This window comes from Mytilus californianus, unplaced genomic scaffold, assembly GCF_021869535.1.
Source record: "Mytilus californianus isolate M0D057914Y unplaced genomic scaffold, xbMytCali1.0.p SCAF_1, whole genome shotgun sequence".
Classification (NCBI taxonomy): Eukaryota; Metazoa; Mollusca; class Bivalvia; order Mytilida; family Mytilidae; genus Mytilus; species Mytilus californianus.
The window spans coordinates 91,147,296-91,172,315 of record NW_026262581.1 but is presented as its reverse complement, the minus strand read 5'-3'; the positions used below and the strand labels follow the sequence as shown (position 1 = coordinate 91,172,315).

Sequence of the window (25,020 nt, the reverse complement as noted above, 5' to 3'; positions counted from 1 at the left end):
TACTTTTTCTGACTATTTAAAAAAAAAGTATTTTACAAATGAACTTTTATCAAAAACTCAGTTTAGAAAAAGATAAATAATATTTTTGTTTTCTTAAACATCTAATTTATCATTCAATTTTTTGGACTTCAGACAAACTGTCAAAGAAGACGTTCTCGAATTTTAAGTATGAAATTTTAAAACACCGAATTTGCATTTTTAATCAGTTACTGCGTGCATAAGTTGTAACAAGCAAATTTTGAGTTTAAAGTGCTTCATTTTCAAGTGACGAAGAGTCATTACATTTTAAACAACTAAAGGAAAAAAATATAAGCTTCAGAAATTTTGACAACGGTTTGGTTAAAATCTACTATTGTATTTTTGTATATATTTTAGTTTCAACAAAACAGGGGTATGAAAAGGATTTCCCGACAAAATGGTTAGCAAATTACGAAATGCCTTCTTTGAAATTGATTAAAATTTTATTATAAACATTGTAAGTATTAACATATGGCAAAAGTATGCATGCAACTAGTTCTGATGTGTTACTTTCCATTATGACAGATCGACATTTTCGTATAAGAAACCTTTAATGAAAACTCATCAAAGAAACCAGGCTTATAATTTGGTATGCCGGATGCTCGTTTCGTCTATATATAAGACTAATCAGACGCGCTCAAATCCCTTTTTTGAATTTACCTTGGAGTTTGGTATTTTTGTTATACTTTTTTTCCTATTTTATTCAATTATATAGGCATGTATATTTACTATGTTTCAAGCTTTAAATCGTTCATTTATGAATAATTTAGCGTGTCAGAGATCTGTCCACAACTCCAAATTCTTTACAAAATAATAAGAGATGACATAAGACAATCACTGATAAAGTTCTTGGCCTCGGACAGCCACGTGAATATGTGGCGGGGTTAGACTCGTATTTTTATATTTCAAACCTCATCATTCGAATCTCCATCAGCAGATTACTACAAAGGAACATAAAAGAACATACAATAAAAAATCCGTATTTCAAAAACACTACAGTCAAAAATAAGATAACGATAAACAGATAGCAAAATACAAGTTCAAGCTCAAAATAACAAACGATAGCATATCGTTTCAAAGAATGCTCTCATGAATTGAAAGACAGCTCAATTTATGTAGGTTAACACCATACATCTGTGTGAATAGATTGCGATTCTCATGATACGTTTTCATCTAGGAGATAAAAAAGAGAAAAAATATATGTGAAAAAAATATTCTTTAACATGAGTGTAAACATATAATTCTTAGCGATTTTCCTTTTCAAGCCCTGACAAGTTGTTAATCTTTTGATAATCAGTGTGTGGTTCGCTCGGTCTCAATTGGTTGAATTTTGTTTATCTCTGTTGTGAAGACATACCAAAGAGGCGAAAATATCAAATGACATGAAACTTTTTTTCGGATCATAAAAATATAAAATCACAGTTTGCCATTATAAGGTTAAAATAAGTAAACGGAGAACAGGACGTTCCACTATCGACACAACCGGTTTTTTTGGTGGGGATCGTGTAGCTAAGTCTTTAGTTTTCTATGTTGTGTTTTGTGTTGTTTGTCTTTTCGTCGTTTTTCGTTTTTTGCATTTTGAATTTTCCTTTGGTATCTCTCGCCTCTCTGACAAAGAAAGGGGAATTAAACTTGACTGCACTTTATCGTAGATTGGTAATGATATCTAATTATAAGATCCTAGCCTAAATATCACAATTCAAACTAGAAATAAAATAACGCTGACATGCTGAAAATTATAAACCTAATATTTTAGAATAGTATAACAAATAATAATAGGGTCAATTGTAATATAGTACTTGATATGCGTTGCATGTTAGGTAGTAAGATTGCAAAGTCAAAATATAATAGCCAATAACAAACTGATAATAGCATCCGGAAACCATACACTGCATCATTCTCTGGAAAAGTTATTGCTGCAAAAATAAAAATTGAACTTGATGGGAAATAGTAAAACTGATTCGGAAAGTTTTTTCATTGGGCTGACAGATGTATATATTTGTGACTTTATAAGTGGAGATGAGACATATTTCATTTGCTGAAGTTTTAAAAATTATATAGCAACAATTTCGTTTATACAATTTTGTTATGCTCATGAAGACCAATAAAACAACGTAAGATATGGACAAAATATCAAAGCAGTAATATAACAATTATTAAATACTCGTATTATCACAATTGCAATTTCGTACGATTTATTTTAAATATCTGGCACATATTGCACAAAAAACATGTATTTATCTCCCTGCAAACACTTATACATGAAGTGAATTATCATATGGAGAAATTTCTTCTTCCGATTGATTATGCGAATGAGTGAATTGAATTTGTCCATTGGATGGCGGGTCTGGAAAAATCTCAGTGTAAAATCGATCATTCCCGTTCGAATCTGTATCTTCTTCTTGAATATTTAATCCACGATTAACGAATCCATATTTAAGTGTTGGTGAAGGCTCCATATATGATTGAACGGAAGTCACAGATATCTTTCGATCACCACTATCAGTTTTGTTTGATTGGAGGGACGGTGGTCTCTCTGGTAGACGAGGAGCTCTCTCAGGAAAATTAGGATCATGCTAAATTAATTATAAAAAATCCTATTAACAACAAAATAACATGAACAAGGGGATATGAGACTTACATTGTATTTGGTTACCAAAAGATCCAAAAAAATATTTAACAATTCTAAATATGAACAAACATGTTTTGTATGGAAAATACAGAGAAAAGCGATGATTCGTAAAACAGTACCATGAGCCTGAAGAACTTAAATGCAAATAAATTAAAATTAAAATTAAAAAGTATCACATATCAATTTGTATACACCTACAATGTAACGCATTAACGCATTTTACTTCTATAATATATGCTTAACTTCCAGAAACACGCTCGAAGTTACCACCGCTGCTGGTTAACTCCTTCTGATAAATTTCATACGTTGTCTACTTTGATATTCTATTTTGCAATGTCTGTAACGTTCTATTTGGAATGGTCTTGTTTACCCTTTGTCACGAAAAGTGTGATTACACCTTCGTTCATATCTTTAAGAAATTCCACATGTATAAATGGTGTATAAATTTGAAAATTCCTTATGGTTTGAAGAAAGACAATTGAATGACGCTTTACTGCTGAAACGATTAATTAATAGATCACTAATGCATCAGGAACTTTTGACCCTTCTGGTACGAATGGATTATGTTGCTCAATCTTTAGTTTTTTCTAGTATTACCTTTGACTGTGATTTTCTAGTTGTTATTGTGTTATACGTCATTATTCGATTTTTGGTTTTTGATTGCCCCTTTGTTATTTTCAACAAATCCATTAAAAAGTGTACTTTAGTACGAATTCTCTGATATTCTATGTAAATGTATTTTTTTTAAAAAAGAGTCAACATTAAACTTGATACAAATGATTCCATATCAAGTTTAAATGGATAACCGTTTTTACAATTGCTATTGTCTTCCTTAATGTCCAAAAATACTCACATCATGCTCTCTTGAAATCAAGTGGATCGAAACAAAACTTTGTTTTGTTAAAATGCTATTGAAATTATTCCATTTTAGGGATTCTACATAATCCCGAATTATACAAATTTACTGTAACATATATACGTAAAAGTTGTATAAGAAGATTGACATAGCATATTTCGAAGCAAGTATGTAAAATGTTTTAGAATGACCCTCTGAGGGTTTAACATAGTGATAATAAATGTATCAGATGAACTGAAAAGGTAATGACCTACCCCAGTATCATCAATAGTGGCATATTCTTCATATATGTCACGATCATGATGGTCACCAATAGTCATGTGCATTCCTGGTTGACCAAAGTACTGAGGGTTTGCTATTGATGGTTGATTATGAAGTGGGTGCTTGCTAAAATGCAATGTTATAAATGTTAAAAAATAAACACGCATTCAATGAACTAAATCCGTTCCTGTTCAATTTGTTGCACCCGTCTTGTTGCTAGTGGAAAGTCAAATTCGATGATAAGTCACATTTGGTGACGTCAAAATCCATAAGTCTTAAATATAAATAGCAAATCTGAAAATTCTAGAAATCCACAGGGTGATTACTTTCAGCAATCTCATTAACAGTAAGAAGTATGAACAAATTGTGTCCAAGTACAGTCGACCTAGAAAACAATATTATCTTATCTGACGGAGTAAGTCGTATTATTCTGGAATAACAAATCAGAAAATTTGCAAAATTGAAAGCTTGCTTACTTTTACCAAATCTAAGCAAGTGAGTATGCGATATGAGAAAAATTGCCTTAAATCCACCGGGTTAAGACCCGTAAATCTGGAACAACATGGCTTGAATAAAAATAATTACCTCTTCAATCTCTTCTTTTTTAAAGTAAGTGATGGCACATATCCTCTTTTATAAAGAATATATGCAGCTATCAAAAGTATCACAACAAGTAGTCCAGCAAGAATGCCGCCTACAATGGCGCCCACATTTGAAGTGTTCTCTACAGGACCAACGGTTGTAGCTGTTGTTGTTCCTTTGCATCTTGATTGAATTTGAAGTAATTCCGAATCTTTAATAAGCAAAATATTTATTTCAATATTAATACAAGTTTACGATTTGATTTTCACTGCCATAAAGCCCGTGCATATTCAAGATGAGAACACTCAAGTAAACAAAGTTTTCAATATCAATCTTGCGTGAGGAAGTTTCATTTGCAGTCTTAATGCAATACTCATAGTTGAACGTTAATAAAAATGGTCACTGTTAATGCATGATAGTTTAAAAGTATTTGTCATTTGTGTAATGAAGAATGTAGAGTATATTTGTCCTGAATCAAGAAGCATGCACTTTCAGCACATCAAGACTAATAACTAGTAAATTACCTGTTGCATTGGCCGTCACACTACACCTTGTCCAAGACGTGTCTTGTGTGCATATTTGTTGAATAATGATATCTGCTTCATTTCTACAATACGAACTCGATACCTCTGGTACAGTATGATCATATGCAGTACCTTGCGGACACTCTCGGGGGATTACCTCCTTATTCACACACTGAAAGTATTTTGTGCAACTACATGGATCGATCAATCTGGTAAAAGGTCCGCAGTTTCCTTTATTGAATAAAACACATGAATCTGGTAAAAAAGAAAGTGAAAATTATGAAAATGGGTTTAATCAAGTGGTTTCTGTTAGTCGTTTTTCTATAAAACATGCTTTACCATAGAACAATCAGTATTGAAAAACACTGCATAATGAATCGTATTTTACACAGGTACTTGTCTATGAATATTTTTTTTTATGACACTCGTTCGATCTTTCGCTATATTTTGATTTGGTGGTCGTGTATCAAACTGAAACGTGGTAAGCTGTAAATCTGCATTAAATTATTTACAAAATAGTGTAAGACACGCCTACCTTTTTGTCGGAATCATCTGCAATGATTTCAATGAGACAGAAACATAACGCATTAAAACCATAAACGATATAGTATCTACAGTAGGGGAAAGGTATCCATAGCAATAGTTTTGCATGCCTGCAAATGTACGTCAAAAGGTTAGAAATGAAGCAAAAAATAAAATACAGTGCATTGTTATAATCTTTGTGTACTTACCACTAAAAAATGGACTGTACGTGGTTGATGGCATTCTTATATCTGGAATGGAAAACTGTTTATGAAAATATAGAGAAACATGACAAATAAATCAAATATGTTTCTTTGAGTACATACGTTTTACGGTCACCATCACGAGTTGGTAAACTTATGTGCCTGTCTTTACTCCCTGGCGACATGTGTGCGCGGTCTAGGATCTTCAGATACCAAAATAGTCGTTTTATTTGTTAATTAACTGAATGTTTACTATTTCCTGTTTTGATATTTTGATTCATGCATAGTAGGAGACGTTTATCCTGTCGACTCACCCGGTTTCGCTCCTTTTGGAGCTTACGCGATTACCTCAGCTTAATTTTTTTTAACCTGATTTGCATGTTTAGGTGTAATACCACCATTGATTTTCCCCTATTAGTCTTTGTTAAATATGCACTTTCAAAAAATTGTGCAGAATTTATCTTTGTTTCAAATAAAGAAATACTTGGCATGAGTAAAGTTTTATCCTGTTCAGTACTATAGAAAAAATTTCACATAACATTTCATTGCATATAAGAAAATAACCATCACTGGAAGTTAACCAATTAAATTTTCCCCCTTTTTTAACCTGTGTACAAGCTTTAGTAACCATGTAACCTCAAGTTTCCAAAATATTCTATAGAAACCCCAAATAAAAAAATAATGGTGCTTTGAAATACCCAAGATATATGTTTATGACCCAGAAATGTTTTACTGCAATGAAATGTAGGATCAATTACCTACAACTGTCAAATTCAAGGGAATATTTTTTTTCGACCTATTTTCGTGCAACCGGATGTGACGTACTATGATTTGGTGGTATTACACCTTTAGAAAGGATAATATGGATAAGTGAGATTTGAACATCGATAAATTACTGTTGCCTTTAATTTATGGAGATCTAAGCTAAATACATATTAAATATGTGTATGCGGGATACTCTGAATTCTAATGTAAAAGCTCCCATAAGTATGAATATGTAAAGACTAAATACTTAAAGCATTATAATCAAAAGTCTTTTATGTGATATGTAGTTTTTTTTAACCAGCTTTACAACTGAAGTGATAATAATGGATGAACAGACATGTGCACAACGGTTTGGCAACGTGCCAACAAATACAAAATACAAAAACATTACAAAGTAAATATGTCCCCAATTACTAGTAGCATGAATGCTTCGATTACTTTAGCAGTTCTAATTAGTACTCCATACACTAGTATCTAAATTCGAATACATTTGATGATATGTTATTGATATATGTAAACTAATATATATAGTGCATATTTTTTTTCTCATATTTGGATATCTGAATTTTGCAAATTAATAGCATATTTTTCTTTAAGACGTCACTCATATCTAAAATAAGATGATTTTGATATTTTATATACATATGCTATATATCTTAAATGCCACTCTCTGTTACGGTTTTGTCGTTTTGTTGTACATTGAGCAGTAGTTTACATTTCACATATTAAAACCTTTTAAAGTTTTGATCTTCTAACTGGAGGATATGACCGCTGTTATCAGTTTCAAACGAGTGTACGGGATTAGAGAATCTAATATGTCCATCTTTAAATCATATGATAAATTATTATACCACTCAAATGTCAACCTAAATACAAATAATCCAAAAGAAAATTAATATTTGTGTTTACATTTCTATGACGTCTGTTTGTTGTTCATTTTGTTTAAAGATAAAATAATTGTCGTAACGTAGAAATTAATGCAGTTTGACTATGTATAATGGTTGCATTACAAAGCAAAACTTAACTTTGTCTATAATGTCTATAATTAATCATTCAATTATAATCAGATGCACAAGAAAGCGCAGGTCATGCGACATGTTTTCTTTGACTATCCCAACTGATCACATGCTACCTTCATCTCTTATATACAGCTGACAGCGAGTCATTTGAAAATTTATGTAAAAGATCCAAATTATATACTATCAAATGCCATTACGTCAAGACATTGTTTTGTAATATATGTACATTGTAGTTATAGAAATTGGCATTGCTAGGACGCGGACTGCGAAGAGCACACACAAAATAAACTGTGACGTTAACCGTAATTTGAATCGCAACAGAAGCAGAATGTCCTGAGATGATAATTGTTTACTATTTGAATATCGCTTCGGTTTATCTGTACGCCTTATTTGTATAGTAAAATAGTTATTTGCAGAAAAAATGTCCATGTGTTCTAGTTTATCCTCAGTCATATTTTTGTTTAACTTTTCAAAGCCGTCTAACAAGTAAAATTTACCACATTCTTTAAAAAAAAATAGTTTTATAATCCTCGATACTACACAGCCGTTTGAAACATGAATATAAAGATATGTGGAGTATGTATACGTTAACAAGACATCAACCTAACAAGACATAAATTTAAAAGATATATGTAGGTCAACATTCAGTCATCTATTAAAGACGAGTATCAATACAATATATCTATTATCGTGTAGTAATTCCTTGAATTTTTCTATTTCCAGACTTCTGCTGCATAGATTAAGAAAATAGTAAGGCTACCAAGACCTTTTCCTTTCGGCATTAAGATACAAGCTGAGAGAGTTTTTGTTTTACGCATTCACATCTGGAGTAATTTGGGACGTACAAGTTAAGGCATTCCTTGGTGAAATCCATGGTATTGAATGGAAAAGAAGAATATTGCGTGTTCACCCATGACAAACATTCTTTGCAAGTGCTTGATAAACAAAAAGACAGGTACAAAGCCTCTTTTGGTTTTCCCTCATATCAAAGTCATACTAAGCCCTTCAAAACAAACCAAAGCGCACTTTTTCATGCAAGACGACTATAAAGGGCAAAATAATTTTACAAACACTGTAAGAATTTGCCCAAAAATCTGCACGTTTATGAACAGAGTGGAATTTGAACCCAACTTTGATAAAACCGTTTCTAGTGACTTAACTGAGTAGTCAATATAACCACATATTGTTTTGTCCATTAGACTATAAATTGAATATATAAAGGAGCAATACTTACGATCTTGCATGGTTAACTTGGCCAAATTGTTTGCTGTTTTTACTTAAAGGTCACTTCAAAATTTATGGCGCTATAAAGAGCTTTAAAACCCAATAAAGTTCTGAATCATTAAGATAAAATGAAATAAATATTGGTTTCAATTTCCTAATCTTTTTTCATTTTATTGGTGTGAAAGTTTCTCAGGCTACAAAATAACATTTATTATTTAACATGCCAAAATACAGTATTATTTGAACTTAACATTTCCCCGTTTAATGTATATATTCGTAAACTGTTTTAAGCAATATCTACATTTTACAATTCTGACTGTCTTTGTTTTTATCATCACATGAATAAAAGAAATTGAGGGAAACTTTACCCAACGACAAAAATAATCAAAACACGTTAAGATGGCAACATACGGTCTTCAACTATGGATAGGTGTCAAAATAGTATGTCCAGCTTTAGATCGTCCGGAGTCTAAAAAAATTGGCCGATTTGGATCGAAGCGATCTAGTGATACCTTAAGGAGTTATCTACCCTTAACAATTTGATTTATCGGTATGTTTTAAGTCACAAGTCATAAACCGTAAGCCGTATAGACTAGAGTCTTTATTTGAGATCCATTACCTTTACTTACAAAATGAGGTCAAGGTCAAAAAGACATGTTCTTAATTTTGAATTTAGCTTGTTTCTGCATCTTCTCTAAATCTCTTAGAGATAGATATAAAAAAATAGTGCAAAATATTTGCTTAATTTTGATGAAGATATAATACGTTTGGTCTGAAAAAATCCAATGACATCTTATAGGAGTTTTGCCAATGAAATGTTTTAATCTAAGGTTAATTGATTATTACTTCAGCTTGGTACATGATAAAGCTATGGGGTCTTTTGCAAATTGGAGGGTGACATATGACCTTGAAAACTGACAATCGGAAGTGGCCATTTCTGCACTTTTTTCAGGGAAAAGTATCTATAAACCATATATGTTTTCAATAGACATACATAAACCTATCAATTGAGACCGGTAGTGACCTTCAATAAACCAGAAGTAGCTAAGTATCTCCCTTATCATATGCAAAAGAATATAGAAACCATACACTTTGGAATCAGTGTAAATACAGTTATCATATGAGACCGGAAGTTGGAAATTTTTTCCCTTATTTCAGGCAAAAGCATACAGAAACCATATGTTTTTAGAATCAGTGTAAATAAAGCTATCATATGAGAACGGAAGTGCCATTTTTTAACCCGAAGTAGCAAATTATTTCGCTGATTTCAGGTAAAAGTTTGGAATCTGTCTGATTAAAACTATCACTGGTAGTGACCTTTTCTAAACCGAAAGTAGGAAATTATCTCCCTTATTTCAGATACAAGTATTATAAACCATATATTTTTTAATCAGTATGAAAAAACCTATGATTGGACACCAATAGTAACTTTAATTAAACCAGAAGTAGCTTCTTCTCAATTATTTAGAAATGTAATGTGGAAAGACCTTCAATTGTTCTCTTACCAAAACTCTTGGTTTTTATTTTTTTTACATTTTTTTATGGTAAAAAGTTTTACTGTTTAATATTGATTACGGTATCATGATTTATTTGTATATAAAATAATGATCTTTATTCAAAAACGAGTAGGACCATGAAGGCTTTAATTTGGCCCTAAAACCGAATTTTGTAATATCATATGCAAAAAACTATATTTATGATAATAGAAATGCAAATTTAGATAAACTAGACAACCATTGTGATCCTTACATGTGTCCAATGCTGTTTGAAGCAAAACTATTAAAATTTAGCCTGAAAGTTAATCAAATACTAGTAAATGTTTTTGTTCATAAGATTATACACTTGTGATCATGACGTCATAATGATATCATAAGTGTTCTAATGCTTGTTGATTTCTTTATAAAAAAAGATATGTGGTATGATTGTCAATGAAACAACTATCCACCAAAGTTCAAATGAAGTGGAGGTAAGCAATTATAGGCCACCGTACGGCCTTCGACAATGAGAAAAATCTAAACCGTACTACAGTCGGCTTTAAAAGGCCCCGACATGAAAAATTTTAAACAATTCAATTGAAAAAACTAACGGCATAATTTGTAACAAAACAATTTAATGAAAACAAATGTAACAGACATGAACCAACGACAACCACTGAACTACAGGCTCCTGACTTGGGACAGGCACATAAAGAATGTGGCGGGGTTAATATAAATAAGAAGATGTGGTATGAGTGACAATGAGACAATTCTCCATCCAAGTCACAAAGTATAAAAAGTAAACAATTATAGGTCAAAGTACGGTCTTCAACACGGAGCCTTGTCTCGCACCGAACAGCAAACTATAAAGGGCCCCAAAATGACTAGTGTAAAACAATTCAAACAGGAAAACCAACGGTCTAATCTATATAAAAAAACGAGAAACGAGAAACACTTATGAACCACACCAACAAACGACAACCACTGAATAACAGGCTCCTTACTTAGGACAGGTGCATACAAATGCAGCGAGTTTAAACGTTTCAACAGGCGCCAACCTTCACCCTAAGCTGTGTTAACATTACAACATAAAAAGACACACTATGAAATATCAATTGAAATGGCTTGACTCGATAAAAAAAAACATATAAAAAAACAAGTAAACATACACACTGAACGAATAAGTTTGATCTATGACACAATATAAATACAATATCAATTAAAAAAAAAGATGGAGGAACAATGTTAAATAATATAACGTACACAGTTAAATTTAAATATAATTTGTTGTTCACAGTACGAGTACAGAAGAGAAAATTTATCGTCATACTAAATACTTCTCAAAGTTGGTACATATTAAAAATAGCGAGACGAGATATAACACAAAATGAGTAAACATTGAATTACAGAAATGCATTACTAATTGTGTCAACAGGTCAAATTAACACGAAAGTACGATTTGAAAGCTAGTTAAAAGCCAAAAACAATTAACAATAAAAAATCATGCATCATAGACTAAAATCAATTAAAACATTTAACATGTGTGTGAGAGCTCAACCCTCCCCTAACCTGGGACAGTGGTGTAACAGCACAACATAAGAACAAACTATAAACATCAGTTGAAAAGGGCTTAACTATATAGTTTTCTCGTTTGAATTGTTTTACATTGTCATTTCGGGGCCATTTATAGCTGACTGTGCGGTATGGGCTTTGCTCATTGTTGAAGGCCGAACGGTGACCTATAGTTGTTAATTTCTGTGTCATTTGGTGTCTTGTGGAGAGTTGTCTCATTGGCAATCATACCACATCTTCTTTTTTATATTAACTTATCAGATCGATACTAAGCGGAGAACATCTAAAAAAACACAAACCAAACATGGCAGGATATTTATGCATCCCTAACAACAAAAAAGACACAAAGTACAGATTTCATTTTTCTATTTGTCGTTTGGCATCATGAACACGCTGTTTAAATTTGAGAAAAAAACGTATTTCATTCGCATTTTATAGGGGAATTTCATCAGTCTCTGCCAATTCTGTAATTGACTCTGTAATTACAGATTCATTTATACGACTTATTTCCCTTCGAAAAAGGCAATGTGTAATGTGTGTCAGTAATCTGTAAGTTTTTCAAATCTTTTGATTACAAATATTCTTTTGTTAGGCTAAAAACTTTTGATATCAACAGGTAATTATTCAATTGAAACTGGTTAAAAGGCCTATATATATATATATATATATATATATATATATATATCACTTTCAACTTATCATGTTTTGCATTCGCACCAACTCATTTTGTTCGGTTTAGAACCAGTCTACAACTATTGGGATAGGGAAACAACTTGTGTCAAAGTGAGAAAGATAATTGGAAAAAAAGACTCAAAGGGAAACAAGTTTAGGGTTTTGTTGTCAATTGATTCTTTACTCAGCTAAGTAATGTTACTAACAAAGGTTAAACTCAAAGTCTGATTAAAAAGTAATCACAGAGTCAAATCCGGTTTCCTTTTTAGGTCAAAAGAAATCCCTGTCCAGCTTGAGCAAGGAAATAAAACACATTATACATTGCAATATATAGTAACTGCAATACAGTACTTTAATTCCGTTTTAGCTCACCTGGCCCAAAGGGTCAAGTGAGCTTTTCTCATCACTTGATGTCCGTCGTCCTGCGTCCATCGTCCTGCGTCCGTCGTCCGTAAACTTTTACAAAAATCTCCTCTGAAACTACTGGGCCAAATTTGACCAAACTTGGCCACAATTATCATTGGGGTATCCAGTTTAAAAAATGTGTCCGGTGACCCGGCCAACCAACCAAGATGGCTGCTATGGCTAAAAATAGAACATAGGGGTAAAATGTAGATTTTGGCTTATATCTCTGAAACCAAAGCATTTAGAGCAAATCTGACAAGGGAAAAAATTGTTTATCAGGTCAAGATCTATCTACCCTGAAATTTTCAGATGAATCTGACATCCCGTTGTTGGATTGCTGCCCCTGAATTGGTAATTTTAAGGAAATTTTGCCGTTTTTGGTTATTATCTTGAATATTATTATAGATAGAGATAAACTGTAAACAGCAAAGTAAGATCTACAATTAAGTCAACATGACCAAAATGGTCAGTTGACCCCTTAAGGAGTTATTGCCCTTTATAGTCATTTTTAACCATTTTTCGTAAATTTTTTTGTATTTTTTTACAAAAATCTTCTCCTCTGAATCTACTAAGACAAATTTAACCAAACTTGTCCACAATCATCATTAGGGTATCTAGTTTAAATAATTCATAAGGGTTCCGCGAAACCCAGTGTCTCGCCTACTTTTTCTGTTAATCGAAGGCTCAACAAAAATACGAAGTAAATCAATAAAAATATTCCTCTTGATACTATCTTTTGATTGTAAGAAGCTTCTGTCCAAGTTTGGTAAAAATCCAGGATAGTTTATGAATCTAATAAATGTTTAAAAAACTTTAACTGCAGACTGAATGTAATGTTAACTGGAAGAAAAAAAAAATTCCTTCTAGATACTAGCATTTGATCATAAACAAGCTTCTGTCCAAGTTTGGTACAAATCCAAAATAGTATAAGAAAGTTATTAAAATTTTAAAAACTTTAACCACAGAGTGAATATGTTGTTTCCTGGCAGAAAATCTAAGTCCATTTAAAAGTAAAATACGGAAAAAATGGATTTTTTTTTTACAAAATTTTCTTCTTGATACTAGCTTTTGATCATAAACAAGCTTCTGTCCAAGTTTGGTACCAATCCAAAATAGTATAAGAAAGTTATTAAAATTTTAAAAACTTTAACCACTGAGTGAATGTGTTGTTTCCTGGCAGAAAATCTAAGTCCATTTAAAAGTAAAATAAGGAAAAAATGGATTATTTTTTTTACAAAATTTACTTCTAGATGCTATCTTATGATCATAAACAAGCTTTTGTCCAAGTTTGGTACAAACCCAGGATAGTTTAAGAAAGTTATTAAAATTTCAAAAACTTTAACCACAGAGTGAATGTAATATTTCCCGGCAGAAAAACTAAGTCCATTTATAAGTAAAATAAGGAAAAAAATGGAATTTTATTTTTACAAAATTTACTTCTGGATACTATCTTATGATAATAAACAAGCTTTTGTCCAAGTTTGGTAGAAATCCAGGATATTTTAAGAAAGTTATTAAAATTTCAAAAACTTTAACCACAGAGTGAATATTTGTGGACGCCGACGCCGACGACGCCGACGCCGACGCCGACGCCGACGACGCCGACGCCGACGCCGACGCCGACGGAATGTAGAATCGCTATGTCTCGCTTTTTCGACTAAAGTCGAAGGCTCGACAAAAATGTGTCCGATGACTCCGCATGCGAACCAAGATGGCCGACATGGCTAAAAAATAGAACATAGGGTAAAATGCAGTTTTTGGCTCATATCTCTGAAACCAAAGCATTTAGAGCAAATCTAACGAAGATAAACTTGTTCATTAGGTCAAGATCTATCTGCCCTGAAATTTTCAGACCAATCAGGCAACACGTTGTTGGGTTGCTGCCCCTGAATTGGTAATTTTAAGAAAATTTTGCAGCTTTTGGTTATTATCTTGAAAATTATTATAGATAGAGATAAACTGTGAACAGCAATAATGTACAGCAAAGTAAGATCTACAAATAAGTCAACATGACCAAAATTGTCAATTGACCCCTTAGGAGTTATTGTCCTTTATAGTCAATTTTTTACAATTTTCATAAATTTTGTAACTTTTTGTAAATTTTTACAAAATATTTTCCACTGTAACTACTGGGCCAAGTTATTATAGATAGAGATAATTGTAAGCAGCAAGAATGTTCAGTAAAGTAAGATCTACAAACACATCACCATCACCAAAACACAATTTTGTCATGAATCCATCTGTGTCCTTTGTTTAATATGCACATAGACCAAGGTGAGCGACACAGGCTCTTTAGAGCCTCTAGTTTAAATGTCTCTTTAAATAAGATTCGTAGTTGAAATGTTAGAGTGGACATTCCGATGGCTTAAACATAAGATTCAACATTGAAAAATTATAACTTCCATTTACTCCTCATTAAGCCATGACATTTTAGACACTTGAGGGAACAGTATAAATTTCAAAAAAATTAATTGCCAGAATTCAACTCTGTTTTCAGGAAACGCTCTATGATTACGCTGTTGTTGACTTATCTAACTGTTTTGTGATAACTATTTGTTTGGTTATTAACAATTGCAATCATAGTTAATATATTGTGTACTTACTTTGAAATTAGACTTAACTGTTTATAATGTTTGGTAGTAGTTTGATCTGAATAAAGGGCGGAAATTTTGGACTGTCACAGGAAAATCACAGTATATTGAATATGGGCAGACCTTGTACCTTGAATAGGCCATATGGGGACTGTTTCAATGTTTTTGTGTGCATTCGTCTGTAATTGGGTTATAGTTGAGTTTGGTGCTTTTTCTGTTTTGATTCTCATTATTTCATTTTTATAGTATCTCATGTTCTTCCACAGATATTGACAGAAAGTGAAAATTTAAGTACTCGCATAACTAGTTTTGAACCAGCCATATGCTTATTTACCCTACCCATTAGGAAAATAATACGATACAGATAGGACATAAAAGGAAAAATCAATACCAGGTCAGCTTGGCTGAGGCAGTAACATTCTCTTACACACTTGACAAAAGCAGTGCTCTCCTCAACGTAAATCAATTAGAAAATGTATTTACTAGTATAATGCACTGCGTATTGTTAGCAAGCTTACTCAAAATTACCATTCATGTAAATAAAAACAATTTTCATCTATTATTTCGAATATGTTTACATTCAATTTCCAAGCTCTTATATTAATTTGTAACAGTGTTAAGATAGTATATTCAGAGCTATCTATATATTTTTTGACAGTGCGGAAGTTCTCCTGGTCTTGCTAAGTATATCGACTGAGGCACAATCTTAGTTTTGGTCTGTCATATTTGTTTTTCGTAAATTGTTTTGTTATAAATTAGGCCGTTATATTTCTCAATTAAATTGTTTCATATTTTTTATGTCGGGACCTTTTACAGCCGACCATACGGTATGGGTTTTTCTCATTGTTGAAGGCCGTAGTCTACGGTTGCCTATAATTACTTACATCCACTTCATTTGAACTTTGGTAGATAGTTGTCTCATTGGCAATCATACCACATCTCTTTATTTTTATATTAGTAATTTACTGAAGATTATCCAAGGGAAAAATAAAACTGATATAAAAAAAGTTTCTCATAATATCAATCTAAATTTTCTTTATACTTTTATACTTGACCAATATTTTCATTAAATAGACACATTTATACTTGACCACTATTTTCATTAAATAGACACATTTATACTTAACCAATATTTTCATTAAATAGACACATGTATACTTCACCAATACTTTCATTAAATAGACAATCATCCTATCGAAGACTTACAGTGATCGGCTTACTTGTGCATCTATACATACATGGAAATTCCTGTAATTTTTTTTTTTGTATTATGTACAAGCATTTGTAGAATATAAAAATAAGAGTATATACTTGTTTTCATGCACGTACATGTGTTCACAACCAAACTTATTATTGGTTTACCGACTGGTAAACATGTCATATCTTATGTTTATCCCTTGTTAATCCTCAAGTGAAGATAATTTGGAGCACTCGACTTTGTTTGCTTTTAAATTTGCCTAATGGACAGATTGTAACAAACCAATTTTAAGAACAATTTTAAAGTTATATCTTAATGTATCATATGAATTCATTTAAATCATTAAAATGTAACTCAGTAATCGCAACACACATTTTTGCAGTGGAGTTTGATAAATCGATACTGTTCTTTTCTCTAGAGATATTCTATGCAATATAAATAAATTATTTAACGTTCTTTTCTAGCACAAACATATGAAAAATTAAGAGGATGATATAAGATTAGTAATGTGTAATCACCCCTTTTTGATGTTCAAGAAGATTATTTGTGAATTAATTTGTTAATAAACAAGTTGGAAATCTTTGAAAATTGCTTTCCCAAAATTATAAACACGTTGAAAAATTACCTGTTAGAATGAAGAATAAAAAGTCCATTTATATTCGCCATCATAATATACCAAATGCACGTAGGTAGCCATTAAACCAAATAGCATTGTTACCTCGCCAACGTAAAGTTATCTCTAAACAACTTTCACACAAAAATTACATATCCCTATCTTTCCTTTTATTTACATAAAGGTAAGTAAACAATACTTATGTTATCGAGATCACCATAAAACACTTGAATTTCAATGAACCTTGATTTAAGGATCGCAATTAATGGTTTAGGATGCGAATGTTAAAATTACTAGCTAGTTAAACCCGCTAAATATTATTCATACAACTGTATGAATACATGAACATGTACATGTATATGAGTTTATTTATGTCCATGACAATTTTGACAGTATTGCTCTAGCGTTAATTTTGAAATGTTGTCTGTTTTTAAGGTCAGGTATGATCGAGGAGTGATTGCTTATTTTCTCAAATATTTAGTAATATATAGCATGTATGCTGTATTTCCATTATATTTGATGCACGAGTTTTCGTTATTACGAGTACATTGTATATACATTTGTATGTAAATATCTAGAGACGTTTATTTTTGTACACATTGAAAACATTATGGATAGGCATGTAACTTAGCGTGTCGCTTATCAAAATAATTTAAACAAAAACTTGGTTGTAATTTCATGGTCACGTTTTGAGTATCATATTCATTCAATTTACAGCCACATTAGTTTTTTTTTTTTAAACCCGTCAAATATTTCTCATTTTGATAAAAAAAAGATCCTGTTTAACAATTTGAAATATGATCTTAATATGGGTAATACTACTATTTACTTTTTCATTTCACAATGAGGTGAATGCGACAATTTTACAATATAGCGTATCAAAATTCGGTTTTAATTATAATTGATTGTTTGATGGTGGCCAGTACATATTGACCTATTCTTCCGGCTTTGGGACACAAAAATGCTTTAAATCATAATTTAAATGGTTGTTGAAAACTAGTTTGACTCACCACTTATTAATGTGCATGTCCAAAGTCAGCAACTTCGTCAATGGTCGTCTTTTATCATTTCTTTAAGCCTTTTTTTTTGTTGTTATTTTGAGAGTTTGTATGGTGTCAGCTCTTTGGTGGTATCTGTTTAATTTTTTGTTTATCTTTTTTTTAAATATGAGACCACTGAGAGCTTTAAAGTTTGTTTAAAACCTATCTATTGTTGAAGACAGTATGATGCCCTGTAGATGTTCTTTGGTTGTTTGTGTTGTTGAGTTGTTGTCTCATTAGCGTAAAATACAAACACCTTGTTTTATTCATCTTGAAAAATCAAACATGAAAGAAGCTTAAACCCCGTTGAAATCAAGAATTCATCGAAATTAGCCTTAGAGTTAAGTGTTGGCATCCGGCTGTTTGTTTTTTCACTGCATGACAAATATTTTCTTTGAAATGATATAAGATGAAAGATGAGATGGGGAGAGGACCCCTGGTGTATTAGAAAAATCAATTCAAATAAAAAGCAAAATTTAAATATTATTTTAAAGCCATTTCTTTAACGATTTCTTACCTCCATTTACGGTTCACTCCATTAAAATTAACTAGTCTATATAACTTATTCCACACCTGAAAGTTTTGAACTGGTTAAATAGACATATTAATGTTTTCTTTTTTATTTATACAATGTCATGGGGAAATGATTCAGTGATTTAAATACCTGTTGTAGTATGGGTACAAAGGGAGTCCAGTTACCCATTATACTTCAAGCATAAAGAAGCTCGCTGAATTGTGTTTGTCTCATTTAAAACAGTAGCGTTTTGATGAAAATTTGGAAAACAATGCATAACATTGAAGCATTTATTACAGTACTATGAACAAGTTTTGATAAAATGTTCAGGGGATTTTTATTGTACTTCATTGTAAAATAGGAGGAATATGTAATCTCTTATTCAAATGTTCCATCCAATGTTAAGATTCTGAGTCGAAAATACAATCCTGAAAAAATGTACAATGTACAAGGAAGCATCATTTTGTAATATTTACAAAAATGTAGGTTAAAAGCGGTACACTTTTCCCGTCCGTCCCTTGACTGCAATTTTCTTTTCTTTAGAATATACTCTTATAACAAAGATCTTCAAGATTATAAGAATTTCTATTTTTTTTTTTTTATAGTTGCACTCCAAAAAATATTATTTTGGTATAATGAAATGTTAAGAGATTAGTTTCGCTTTTAATTATTTTTTTTTATATTTAATAATTTCTTTTCAGGGGAGACCGTTGAACAGAGCACATGTGTATTGATCAAAGAAACACGATAACTATTGTTTTTATTTTGTACAGGTCATTGATGTCGGATCATGCATACATATTACGTACACATGTTTACGGGAGCACAGATTTGTATTTCAATGCATGTTTAGAAATTTGAGTGTAGGATTTCAGTAATACATTGATTTTAATTTCGCAATCAAGCGGACCGCACGTGCCTCATCGATTAATTTCAGAAAATACATGAATTGGAGCAGATTTTTGCAGGGATGGATTTCTATTTCAGAAAGAAATTTGTACATAAGAAGGATTAGCATTTTACAGTATAATGTACGGGACTAAAAGCGATCTTCTTTTCTTTGAAATGGGATAACTTAAAAAAAAAAATAATTTTAAAAAAAAGGGGGTCTCTATCACTTATGGTTTACCAGTTACAAATACATATCACTTATTTCAAATGCATTAGGGGAAATAACTCTCATATGGAGTCTTCGTATCGCTTCCGTCAAAATTGGACAACAAATCCTGAGGATATAGCGAGCCATTTGGTAAAATAAATTTGTCGCTTTCTTTTACGGTTACGGAGGAGATGCAGTCACAAGGAAAACAGTGTTCAGGGAGATAACTCCTACAAAGAAAATTGTTCGGCTTAGAATGGGTGAAAATAAAAAGCGCATAAACTGTATGATACTATATAAGAAATATCTAAGCGACATCTTGCGAAACAAAAATTTTACGCGAGAACAAAATTAGGCGGAAGAAAAAAAAAATAATAATAATAATAATAATCAAAACAAATACAATAGGTCTTTCCACAGAAAAGTGGAAAGACCTAATAATTCTTTTTCACTTTCATGGAAAATTTGTCCTTATTTTCAATGACTTAATTGCAGATGTAATATGCTTGTAAGAGCTACATTGTAAACAGGAGAAAACATTCCTGGTAGTCTTCATTTATTGTTACTGTAAGGTTGAAACATGGTAAGGCAAGAGAGGAACAAATTTCGTTATTAACGTTAATTTTGTAGCTAATTTTTGATCCTTAATCTTTTAAACAACTTTTTGTTCCCAGAATCAGTTATTTACTGTAAAAACTTGCAAAAAAAAAGAAATTATAAGATTTTTTAATAATGTCACGAAAGTCAATTTTTAATTACTACCTCATCTTTGATTTTACGCCGATAAGGAATATAAAAAATCTCACTATTGCTTTAAAACTCCGACATGAACATCAAAAAAGCATATAACTTCGGGTGAATTTGAAATCTTTTCGATGTATCAAAACAGCCCACATTTTGTACATGTATTCACATACGATAATCATAAAACTATTGGTGTCTTTAGATTCTTCAATACCTTATTGATGTACATGAAGCTTGTTATACTGCATCGTACCTACTGCTTTAACTGGAATGATAAGTTTGGTTCATGAAAGAAAAAAGTAGGCCATGATTTAATTATTTGATAAAGGTTATTTTACAAAACACTAAATTGTCCGCAAACAAGAGAGACAAAGATCAAAGCCAGAACTTTGATTTATACTGTTACTATAAAGTTATAAATGTTTTTCCCGTTCAGTTTTTTATTGAATATGACTGTACTTTATGTACTTTTTGTTAGTCCACAGATCGACATTAATGAGGGTTAGTGGAACTGTTTAAACCCCCGTTACATGTTCATATATCTAGGCTTGGAACCTCGTCTTTGGTTGTTTAATGTCAAATATATGTATGTTTGTTTGTTCGGGGATTTTCATTTGGAGAAAATCTAGTGATGATAGTAGATCCTTGATTATGTTTGTTAAATTTATTCACAACTGTTTTAGACACGGGTGATTTGGAGCTTGGCATAGACATCTATCTATTGTTGAAAAGGGAGATGCTGCCAAGGAGATGTCTATCAAACACAATAAGGTAACTAACTACAGGTTATCGTACGGCCTTCAACAAGAAGCAAAAAACATACCGTAAAGTATTATTAAGGCCCCCGAATGCCCAAAGTGAAACAATTGAAAACTGTGTCTAGCCCTCTATGTTAAGTGTGTCGTTGGGTAGCTGTTGTGTCTCATTGACGCACACTCCATATCTCCTTTTATTCATAACTTAAAATGCATAAAAGAACATACAACCAATAAATGCATTTAACTGTGTAAATGCCACCTATTTACACTATCAACACGTTAGAATATTTGTTCGTGCTAAGAACAAGACTCACATCTAACACGGGATGTAAGGACATGGTCTAGCGTTGCAATGTAGACAGAATATGGCTGTGTATTTATTTTATTTATTTTGTACAGACGTCTCTAACCAAATGTTCTGCTTCAGATGTAAGACGCCCAGGTTACCCATCTGTAATGTAATATGTAAAATCAGGAATTTTGTAAAATCCTAGTCCAAATAATTATGACGTCTTGAAAGGCTATTTCATTTTTTTTCTTGGACGCCTTCCTACGACGTCATAACGCTGAAGCCATTTTTTTCCGTCTGGACTTTGAGAGAGAATTGGACTAGTAAAATCCCTGAAATAATTATTATTAAGTAATTTTGTAAAATTCCTAACAGTTTCAGTGATTTTTTAAAATCCCTGAAATTGTTAGGAATTTTATAAAATCACTGAAAATATTGCTAGGGATTACAAGTTTAAACTTATCATGAGTGAAGATCTGGATTGGATTTTCAGAATAGAAAAATATGCGCAGAAAATGCAGAATAAAGGGCAAAAAATATAACGAATAGAGAAAAGTAGGCTACAAACATAAAGAATAGAGAATAATGGGGTGCTGAAATATACGTTGGTTTTCCCGTTTGAATGGTTTTACACTAGTAATTTTTTGGGGCCCTTCATAGCTTACTGTTCGGTGTGAGCCAAGGCTCCGTGTTGAAGACCGTACTGTGACCTATAATGGTTTACTTTTATAAATTTTGACTTGGATGGAGAGTTGTCTCATTGGCACTCATACCACATCTTCTTATATCTATTAATTGAGAACAATGGGCAATACAGAAAAGAGAAAATGGTAAAAAAGTTAAATAATAAATAAATGAAGGACCCCACCCAGACCCTCATGACCAGTTTACCACAGCCAGCAGACAATGTGATACAACACAAAAAGTAGTTTATTTTCTATGCAGATACATATCTTCTTTAAAAATACTTTATTGTTTTGTTCTTACAAACATCCCACCTTAAATTTAAGCTACAGTAGTTATGTTCAAACGATGTTCAAATTTCAGAAATCGATAGAGAAGATATAAATCATGGTTATAAGCAAGCTTGAGGTCATTAATTGAACTCCAAAAGTTAAATTCAACTCTTAAGACCTGCATGTATCAACAGACATGGCTGCCGTTTCATAAAACAATCGTTATTAATGATAATAGTTGTTTTTCTTTTGTACTCCATGAATTCGTTTTTTCGTATATGTAAGAGAATGATAATCCCTTTCTTCATGATTAAGTACGAGCGTTAGCGAGTACTTATCATGAAGTAAGGGATTATCATTCTCTTACAAACTTAGAATATTGTAAAGTGATCAAGGCTCAAATGATCTATTCAAGAATTAGTTTCAATTGTTAGTGCAATGTTTATAATTGATGCATGACTTCCTTTTTGGGCATGTCACTTATGGATTAGTTTTACTGATGTAAGGACTTTCATATCATTTGGGAAATATTTTTTTTTTAAAAAGCGTTATAGATATTAGGTGACACAACAGTAGAAAGAAAAGGTAGGAATTGGATATGTTTCTTGATTGTGAGTATGAATGTAAATCATGTAATATTTTAGTGAGGAATTATCCTTTTTTTTATTTACAGTTTAAATCAATTAATATGTTTGAGTTACAACTAAATTTTATTTCACAGCCAATATTTTGGTCCCGCTTTTTACATCAAACAATATTTAATTATTTCAGGGAAATGTTCAAAAATGTTCTAAAATAATGCCTTTAAAAGTTTTTAATATGTTCAAAATTAAATTCCTGGTTTTTTTTTTATCGGAATACTGGAAATAAATATTCTTTCCAACCACTGATCAAGTAATCAAAGTTTTGGAAAGCTAAAGATTAAGGTTATGTTTTTATCTGAAAGATTTTTTTCTTTTGTTGCTTTGCTTTGGTATTGTTTAATTTTTTTTAGTAATTTGAAGTTATTAATATTTTCATAATAACATTCACGGTACAAATTTTACTGCACCAGTAAACTTCAACTTATTTTGAGATTTTTGTTTGTTTCACAATTGAACTTTTAGTCAGTTTCAATCACTGTGTGATAAATCCTTCCAATCTGATAAATGTGCTTCGGGGCAGTTGTAACTCATTTATAGAAACTCTTTGTTTTGAACTGTAAATAGACCCAAATAATAGAATAATCCCTTACTAAGAACATGATTTACATTCATTCTTCACAATTAAGAGGCATCCAATCCTACAATTTCATTGGTCGAGAGCACTTTGCTGTATTCTAAATTTACCTTAGAATATAGCAAAGTGCTCTCGGCCAATGAAATTGTAGGATTTGATGTCTCTTAGTTGTGAAGAATGGATGTAAATCATGTTCTTAGTAAGGGATTATCCTATTATTTGGGTCTATTTACAGTTCAAAACAAAGAGTTTCTATAAAATTCTTATTAGACATAATGAGTTAAAACTGTCCCGAAGCACATTATCAGATTGAAAGGATTTATCACAGTTATTGAAACTGACTAAATTTAAAGTTGAATTGTGAAACAAACACACAAATCAAAATAAGTTGAAGTTTACTGGTGCAGTAACATTTGTACCTTTAATGTTATTATGAAAATATTAATAACTTAAAATTACTAAAAAAAAAACAATATCAAAGCAATGCAAAAAAAAGCAAAAAAAAGTTTTAAAATAGAAATTAACCTAAATCTTTAGCTTTCCAAAACTCTGATTACTGAACCAGCGGTAGGGAAAAATAGTTATTTCCAATAAATAAAATTAAAAAAAAACAGGAATTTGATTTAAGTTTTGAATATATTTAAATTTATTATATTGCATGTACTGATTTTGTGTCATGGATGGATTCCCCATATCCTTTGTTTTTCTATTATACCTCGAATTTGTCATAAGCGGTAATCTCAGTACCAGAATCTATGACAAACGAGACAATTTAGTTTTGAAATCATCAATGTCCCCCACCTTAGTAGCTATATACCAACTTCACCTGCAAATGAGATATACATTTCTCAACTCATTCGGTATTCAAGAGCTTGCAGCTGTTACTCAGACATTATAAAACGTCACCAGTGCCTGAGCAGAAAGTTGATGAACCAGTGTTACGTCTCGTCCTTTTTCTAAAAAAGTTCATCGGAAGATACCACGATTCTAGGTACTGACGTTGTTTATCATCTTAATTGCGTGTTATAGTGTTCTTTTATTTGTCTTTGTAAATTATTAACCTTTACTGTTTAGTCAATATGTGCTTTTTTGTGAAAGCTGAGTGAAAATAATCTGTTATATAAATTTTCTTCCTGGTTTTAAAAGAAAGATTCTTTTTTTAAACATTAACGTGACTGTCAAAGAGAGCACCCTTTTTTCTTTGTAATCGTAAGTTTACGTTCTTTGAAAATAATTGTTTATCAATGTTATATTGAGGACATTTGATCAA

The 25,020-nt window shown here is 31.6% G+C and overlaps 1 protein-coding gene across 3 annotated transcripts; it reads right to left on the bottom strand.

Moving 5' to 3' along the window:
• Positions 1 to 982: 982 nt before the first annotated feature.
• Positions 983 to 18,804, bottom strand: LOC127725976 (uncharacterized). Of its 3 annotated transcripts, XM_052233292.1 has the most exons (7): positions 18,690 to 18,781; positions 16,528 to 16,569; positions 5,605 to 5,646; positions 4,874 to 5,128; positions 4,353 to 4,560; positions 3,761 to 3,893; positions 983 to 2,594 (listed from the first exon to the last, which is right to left on the bottom strand). In XM_052233292.1, exons 3-7 carry the CDS (start codon positions 5,636 to 5,638, stop codon positions 2,274 to 2,276), a joined length of 951 nt encoding a protein of 316 aa, XP_052089252.1. In that variant the 5' UTR covers positions 5,639 to 5,646; positions 16,528 to 16,569; positions 18,690 to 18,781; the 3' UTR covers positions 983 to 2,273. The 3 variants fall into 3 exon arrangements, with proteins under 3 accessions (XP_052089252.1, XP_052089246.1, XP_052089238.1); XM_052233286.1 differs by lacking the exon at positions 16,528 to 16,569 and having other exon boundaries at positions 18,690 to 18,804; XM_052233278.1 differs by lacking the exons at positions 16,528 to 16,569; positions 18,690 to 18,781 and adding an exon at positions 17,145 to 17,275.
• Positions 18,805 to 25,020: the final 6,216 nt, after the last annotated feature.

Excerpts from the sequence above, each read along its gene's own strand:
- LOC127725976 (XM_052233278.1), bottom strand. The coding sequence starts at position 17,172 with ATGGACTTTTTATTCTTCATTCTAACAG. Across the intron at positions 5,647-17,144 it reads TTTATTCTTCATTCTAACAG|ATATAAGAATGCCATCAACC; the intron begins GTAATTTTTCAA and ends TTTCCATTCCAG. Across the intron at positions 5,129-5,604 it reads GTACAGTCCATTTTTTAGTG|ATTCATGTGTTTTATTCAAT; the intron begins GTAAGTACACAA and ends CTTTTTTACCAG.